This window comes from Quercus lobata, chromosome 10 (assembly GCF_001633185.2).
Source record: "Quercus lobata isolate SW786 chromosome 10, ValleyOak3.0 Primary Assembly, whole genome shotgun sequence".
Taxonomy (NCBI): domain Eukaryota; kingdom Viridiplantae; phylum Streptophyta; class Magnoliopsida; order Fagales; family Fagaceae; genus Quercus; species Quercus lobata.
In genome coordinates this window covers 29209720-29217886 of record NC_044913.1, presented here as the reverse complement: position 1 = coordinate 29217886, position 8167 = coordinate 29209720, and the positions used below count along the sequence as shown (strand labels likewise).

The window sequence follows — 8167 nt, the reverse complement described above, 5'->3', positions numbered from 1 at the left end:
AGTTTGACCTGCCTATGCAAATAGCAAACCTTATTGGGAAAACATTTGTCTTCCAATTTGAACTCAATGACTATAACCTCAAACAGGGATGCGAGATCTACACTATGAAGAAACTTTTTGATCTTGTTATACAGACTGACAATTCAGTTAAACTTGATCAAATAACTGATGTGAGTACTTTTATATTAAATTTAAATGAAAAAAAATTAGATATTTTTAATGTTACTTATTCATATAATAATACAATTTACACCATATTCTTTTAACAATATTATATGAGTGATACTACAAATGATTCTGTCAACAACTTACCAATTGAAGAAGATGCTAATCCTACAAATGATGCAAGTGATGTACAGTTCACACCTATTGCAGATCGAAAAAAGAGGAAGAGGAAACAAAGAGTCCTTTAATCTATTGAAGCTTATGTTACAAATTATTTAAACTTTCTTACAATAATGTAATCACCATTAGAAGGTGTTCTGTTTTTTTGTTGAGAATAGATAGCTGACCTTACAAAATAGGTGACGAAGAAATAGTTGGTGTTAAATATTTTGAGAATTTAGGATTTTTTTTTCAACATGTATTGGTTTTATTTGATGGATGCATGATTGTCCACCTGTTGTTTTCTCATGTTTTTGGCAATTTACTGGTTTTGTCTACATGTGGAAGCTTTCTTGATGCATTCCTGTACTTGTCCACTATCTGGTTTTAATGGCTCTTTTTTTCTTTTTCCCTGGTAGTTCTACTAAGTTAACCTTTTCACTGTGAGCTACCCAAAATGACTTGATGTATTGATTTTACATGGTCTGCTTTACTGAAACATTCAACATTTCTCACAAAAAAAAAAAAAAAAAAACCTTTTACTGTGGGCTTGTATTGCTTTAACCCATGGTCTGTTAACCCTGCCCAACATTTCTATTTGGGATTTTCAATATGAACCCTACAACTTACATGCCTTCTGGTTTAATCTTATTTATATTTTCTAAATTTTCTTTGGATTTGTTTATTTGAATTGGTGATCCTATACTTTGTGCACTGGTTCTTTTTCCTTGCACTCACAGCCCTTTTGACTTCCATTATAGGTTGCAGTTGTAGCCTGTAGGTAATAAATAACAAAGATTCCCTCTTTCATCCTGTTCAACTTCAATTCCATTACTCTCCCATTCAATCTCAGAAGCCCTACCTAAACTACCATCCTCTTACTCCTAACACCCATCACAAATTGGCAGCCAAATTCATTCCCATGCTTCAAGTTCATAATTTCTACAAATGACATGAAATGTTAAAAACTATCACAAGTTTCATTATCACAACTGAAACCTTCATAACTAACTCTTTTATGTGCTTACATTTAATCATTAAATAGGAAGATAAACACTTGATAGATCTCATTTACCTACTTTGCCCAAGTGCTTCAACATCTTCCAAATAACCTTTTTTTATATTTAATTTTCTATTATTATTATATGGTTACATCTTCTAAATAACCTATGACATGGGTATGATGATTTAAAAAAAAAAAAAAATGAACTGGATTTTTTTCCACTTGATTGATTACCTCGATCCTTTCTATGCCTATAACCATGAGATTTTGGAAACCTGATAGAGCCAAGTCAATTAGCAGTTCACAGCCCAATCCATTAGCCCTTACTACTAGATTTCATTTACCTACTTTGCCCAAGTGCTTCAACATCTTCCGAATAACTTTTTTTCTTTTATATTCTACTTTATTATATGGTAACATCTTCTAAATAACCTATGACATGGGTATGATGATTTAAAAAAAAAAAAAAAACCGGAACTAGATTTCCCTAAGATTGATTACCTTGATCCTGTCTCTCAACTACCACCAATTAAAACAAAACAATAAAAGTTTTAACATATTTGAATAAGGATTAAACTTTAAACCCAAGAAGATTGAAGAGGAAAATTGATAATTGAAGAAGTTTTATGACATACGTATTTTGACAATGTACTACAGTGAAGATGACAATGGGAGAGATATTTGCCAAAGATTATATTGAAATTTTATTGTTTAATAGATTGTGCTGATTTTTGGGGTGGGCTCCCCTCCCATTATAATATCTTCAGTTTTCTCATGTTTTTACACAAATGAAAGACACGTGACAAGCAACAAATCCAAAGGTTATAAATAAGCCACATAATTTTCTCTCCCTTTTAACCCTTTTCAGTTTTCAATAAAAATTTTCTGGGTTTGCTTCAATCACCTGTTACGAAAAATGATCTTTCAAAATCATATTTTGATGGTTTCCACTATCACAAAATGATCAGCCACTCCAGACCCATATCTAGGAAGCACAAGAACTCTTTTAAGAGCTTCAAAGCTTGATGGAACAACTTTCGTTGGAGAACAGAACAATGAATTGGGTCTTTGATTTTGGTTTTATTAAATTGTGATTTGAATGTGAAGAGAAAATCCAATTAATTGGATAAATGAATAAAAAAATTAAGGAATAAAAGATTAGAGAAGAACATCATGGCTGCTTTCAAAGCTTCCATGGCTGATCCTTTCACAGCTTTAAAAGCATATTCAGAAGTCTCATGCCAAACCCACAACCCATCGGAACTCTCACGGCTAGAAATCCATATCAAACCCTATGTCTCACCTCCCTAAGCTTGCTAAAGGACCTCAATTTCACACGCCTCCACTAGAACGAGCCTTGATGCTCATAGCGACATAGCCATGAAACCCATCATGTCAATCCAAACAGCCATGGTTTCTTGTTTTGCTATGCCAATCTTAGCTGTGAAACCCATAGTTTTAGCCCAAACTCATTGCCATCAAGTTCCATTCTGCCAATCTGGACGCATTTGATGCTCAGGTAGGTGAGGTTTGTTTAGGGTGGGGATGTTGGGGAAAGATGCGAAGAAGAAGGAAAGACAAAAAATTGAGAGAACAATGTGGTATTTGGCGTGTGATTTTTCTAACCTTAGGATTTGTTGCTTGCCATGTGTCTTTCATTGGTGTAAAAACATGAGAGAACTGGAGATGTTATAATGGGAGGGAGCCTGCCCCACTGATTTTTTTTTTTTTTTTACCCAATTCTTTTTATGTAAATAATTATATTAGAGGGTACTTATATTAGAGGGTATTTGCGTCTGTTTTGTATTCTGTTTTGAGTTTATTTTTTTCATTATCTGAAATTGTCAAGAAGATTTTAATGAATATCATATATTGAAATACTGTTAAGTTGATATAATAATAATAATAATATAGTTTAATAATATAGAACTAAAAAAATATTTTGAAAAAAGAAAGAAAGAAAAGAAAAGAAAATGAGTCCACTCAGCAATAGAATTTTGATCGGTTAAAGCATCATTTCATTTTGCGGGATGACCATTGAAGAGTCTTGAGTAGGAACATCAATGTGACGACGGGATGGTTTCAACAATTTTCTCCTTATACTTTGACTCCGAATTGAAATTACAAGGGTACCCACAATGATTTTATTTTATTTTTTTCAAAATTGAAGTTATTGATCAACTGATCATACAATTAAGAGGAAACAAGTTATGAAAAATTGAATGAAATGCCAAAAATCTGATTGGATAGCTAATTTCTATGGAAATGAACCAACTACTTCAAAGTATTAGCCACATATACAATCAAGTTTATTGGGTTCTACAAATAGCAATTTTGGAGAAGATCTACAGATTTTTTTTTTGTAATTTTAAGAAAGATGAAAGAAAAGAAATTGGAAAGAAGTTACCAAATGAATACGAACCACTATTTATAGCCAAAGGATTATGACCTTTAAATAGATACATTTTCATTAAATATGCACTTTTTTGGTTAGTAGACACATTTTCATTCAGTAGGCACCTTTTGATTCAATAGACATTTCATTCAATAGGTACATTTTCGATCAATAGACACATTTTCGTTCAATAGGTACATTTCATATATATCCAATATGAAGGGTTATGACCTTTCAATAGATACATTTTGGTATATCCAATATGAAGGATTATGACATTTCAATAGGTACTTTTTGGTATATCTAATTTGAAAGGTTATGACTTTTCAATAGGCACCTATTGCTATATATACTACAACTTACCTTGTATATATCTATATATACGACACAAACTAAACTAGAGACACAAGATTCTATCTCTTATTTCTTCTCACAAAAAATTAATAAATAAAACAACATTGTTTTCTTCTGCCTAACTAATAAAACTATGTGCTATTTCTTTCAATATCATTTTTTAATGCATTTTTTCTTACTACTCCAACTCAAAACTAATGGTTTTTTTTTTTCTTTCCTAAAGCTCATCCAGTAGCTATTCCCATGCATTGCACGGGTGAGAGACTAGTTTCATAAGTAATAATAAAAAAAAAAATATCTATACATATTTATCTTGTGTGGTTGTAACTTTACATATAATTTTGCATTTATATATTCATCTACTTTAATTTAGATGTTTATAACTTAATAATGAAATCTATAAAGAAGGTAATTAAAACAATCATATTTCTACAATTAAAAAAGTCACAATTTCTTTTTTTTTTTTCAAAAAAAGGCCTTTTACATTTCGTTGGAATTATTTTTAAATTTTTTATTTTATTTTATTTTATTTTTTTATAAAAACTTTGACATACCACTAAACTAATCACTTCATACATTAAAAAAAATTTAAGGCACATTATTACTTCCGTTAATATATTATGGATATCTTAATTGACTGAGACCAAACTAAAGAAATGCCTTTCATATTTCCTTGAAAATTTAGAAGGGAAAAAAAAAAACCTTTGGCATACCACTAGCGTAACTACATCTATACCTATTTAAGCCATCCATGATATCTATTTCTTAATGATAACCATAAAATTTACAACTAGCTAGGGAACATACAAAGTAATAAAGAATAATGACGGAATAAATAAATAAATAAATAAATAAATAAAATCAAACATCAATTAATAACTGTTATTTGAAAAATAAAAAGGTGGTTAAGAGGAGTAAGAAATAAAATAAGATGACTACACTATGGACATTGAAAACTTTATAGTGCAATAAAATCAACCATTACATTCACATAATTAAATCAATAATCAACAACTAAATATAATCATACAAAATTTAAACTTAAAACTAATCAAACTCTAACTAGAGAAATTATATTTCCTATCATAACTAAAAATGAGATGTTCTTCAGTAATTTAGAAATTATATTTGCAGATTTGGATGTGTGGTTAGAAGATATACCATGTGATTTGGAGGATGTTTTTCAGTTTGATTTGCTTTAAATAAAATTTCTTACCTGTTTCTCAAAAAAAAAAAAAAAAAAAAAATTATATTAGAAATAAAATTGGAAAATTTTATAATCTCATTTTTTGACATTTCATTTAACCTTTTATATATGTATAATCATAATCTTTATACACCATGACTTAAAAAAATTTAATGAATAGTTCTTCCTCTTATTTAATGTCTATGTTATGCAAATCATCAACCAATAAATATATGATAATGATAAAAAATGTTATAGACAAGATTATGAAAACAATGATAACACTATTTAAAATTAAAGGAAAAAAAAAAAAAAAAAACTCTTTATAAAGTCTTGGGACTAAAATAATATTTTACCTAAAAAATTATCACGCACAACGTGTGGGTTTGCGACTAGTTATAAAATAAAAGTCGAGTAACACAAACTTATTTTCTGCAATTTGGTGCTATAAAACTTTAAAACTTATCTAATTACAATTTTTATAAATAACCCATAGAAGCCATCTCCCCGAAGAAGCAGTTGCGGGCCAGAAAATCATTATTTTGTTGCTGCTGCCAGTTGCCTCCACCTTTATGGCTGTTGTCTTTCATTCTTTTATGGCTGTTGTCTTTCATTCTTTTTTGCTGCTGAATACCTTTACGGCGGAGGTCTTCACGTTTATTGCTGTTGTCTTCATCGAAACAAGTCCCACATCTGCATTTAATATGTCAACAATAAGACCAACTTTGTAGTTTGTAGTATAATATGCTATATATATGTATGCTTATCCATGAAAGATTGGAGAGACAAAGGCAAAATTATTTAAAACCTCAGAATATATAAGAACATAAAATTTCGGAACTAGAGGCAGTCAATTACGGAGAAATAATTAAAACGAACTAAAAGTTATGATTTTATTATTATATAATAAAGAGTAACAGTACTATATATATATATATATATATATATAGATATTTTGCAAAAAAAAGTTACTATAATTACCTCAATCCAAATTCAACGTTTCAAAACAAACAATTATATCTAATTCACACTTTTATAAAAGCAAATTAAATTCAATATGCATAACATAATATAACAATATTTATATTGGTCATAGCAAATACCTGAAGTTCATTAAGAAGCAACGTGGTTTTTGGATTATTTTCCTGCAAAAGAGAGGGTCCAAAAACTGGTTGCAGTTCAAGCCAGGGCATTGAATGCTGGGCACCTTGTCCTTGGTGTCAATCTTGTCTTGGATGTATTTGGCTATGCAGTCCTTGCAAACAGCGTGTGAACACTTGTTTTTGTTATTGAATATCTGGTTTAATTGTATCGGCTTTACGCATATTTGACAAGTGAAGACTAGATTACCTTGCCCATTCTGCTGCGTGTTTCCCCTGCCTTTTTTTTGCTGGATGTTTCCCATGCCTCGAAACTAGAAAGTTGAACTATTATAATGTTGTTTAATTTTTCTGAGGTTTCTTATTGCTTCTTATATAGATATATGCATGGGTCGGTGGTGAGTTGTCCGCCTAGTTCTTTTAGATATAGGGTTTAGAGACCAGATTGGACTCTATGACTAGTGTCCCAGTTCGATCATGACAAGGTATGCTAAAAAACAGCATTTTCTTTTTCTTCTTCTTTTCCAAATTCAGCTATTTAATTGAATGAATAAAAAAAATTACATATTAGGTAATGTGCTCGAGACCGCTTCCATGAAGTTCAAGATTGGTAACGTGTGAACTCTAAACTTGCATTCTACCAGTTAAATACAAGTCCTAGGAATTCAAATAACAAACAGATAACAATAGATAATCCTATGAATGTTCAAATACTAACAGATAATCCTAAAGCGACTCAACTTCTTAGAAACTCAAATACAAATACCAATTCAAATATAACTTTATCTAGATAACCATAATTCAAATACGAATGCAGCAGCAACTCCATAGTAATCCAAATATGAATTTCAAATGCAATAACTATCCTCCCACGGCAATAGCTATCCCCGAATGCCACTCCTTTCTTCAGACGTAACAGAATGGGTTTTGCTTTATTTTCTATTTGGATCTCAATGAATTCAAATCCTAAATTCTAGCCACCGGATTGTGATATTAATAGTTCTATACATACATACATAAATACATCCGTAAATCCATGTATGTATGTGATGAAGGTCTGTTATTTTTATTTTATTTTATTTTATCAATTCCCCCAAAGTTTTCTCGAACCAAAATTTTCATCTCCTAAAGTCACTATAATCATTCTCCTTAATTTGATTTAAATTTTGTTTATAATCAGAGGAATTTGAAATTTAAGCATAGTATTTGTACCAAATTAAGATCTTGGGCAGTGTTGGTGTAGTCTAATTTAAATATGTTTTGTCACCTAATGAGTCCAATTCAGAACAAGACTGTAACAGAAGTTGTATCTCTCCTCTCTAGGAATTCCTTTATGAGTGATCTGAGTTTAGCTTCTGAAGCGTTACTTTTCATTCTTTTTAATTATAGTGTCCTTGAAGGCTTTTCTTTCTTTATTATTATGGTGTGAATAATTACTTTGAAATTTGTTTCAGGATATAACCTATATAATGTACCTTTTCCCAGGTGTGGAGCTTATCGAAGGGATAATTATTAAGAAATATCATATTCCCTTCAATAATTGATGCAATTGCACTTGACCCTGGTGAACATGTCTTCTAAGAGCAACTATGGGTTGCATACCATAAATTCATTATAAAATCACAGATTTGTCTCTTTTGTTGCTGTTTGAATTTCATGAAGTTGCTGAAAATAATGAGTTATCTTTGCAATCCAATTTTGTTATCTGAGAAGCCAACTGAAACTCTGATAAAATATCCAGAGTTAACCACCATCCTCTAGCATGCTTGATTGAAACTCAAGGTCTTGGATAAAACATTCAGAGG

General features: G+C 30.5%; 1 protein-coding gene across 1 annotated transcript; it reads right to left on the bottom strand.

The window, feature by feature from the left end:
- Positions 1–5589: 5589 nt before the first annotated feature.
- Positions 5590–6945, bottom strand: LOC115962712. The gene is made up of 2 exons (XM_031081592.1): positions 6366–6945; positions 5590–5955 (listed from the first exon to the last, which is right to left on the bottom strand). The coding sequence occupies exons 1-2, from the start codon at positions 6665–6667 to the stop codon at positions 5742–5744; spliced, it is 516 nt and encodes a 171-aa protein (XP_030937452.1). The 5' UTR covers positions 6668–6945; the 3' UTR covers positions 5590–5741.
- Between the last annotated feature and the right edge of the window lie 1222 nt (positions 6946–8167).

What these genes read in the sequence shown, in the direction of transcription:
- LOC115962712 (XM_031081592.1), bottom strand. Translation starts at nt 6,667, where the DNA reads ATGGGAAACATCCAGCAAAAAAAAGGCAGGGGAAACACGCAGCAGAAT. An exon ending in TGCTTCTTAATGAACTTCAG is followed by an intron (nt 5,956 to 6,365) that starts GTATTTGCTATG and finishes TATTAAATGCAG; the next exon opens with ATGTGGGACTTGTTTCGATG.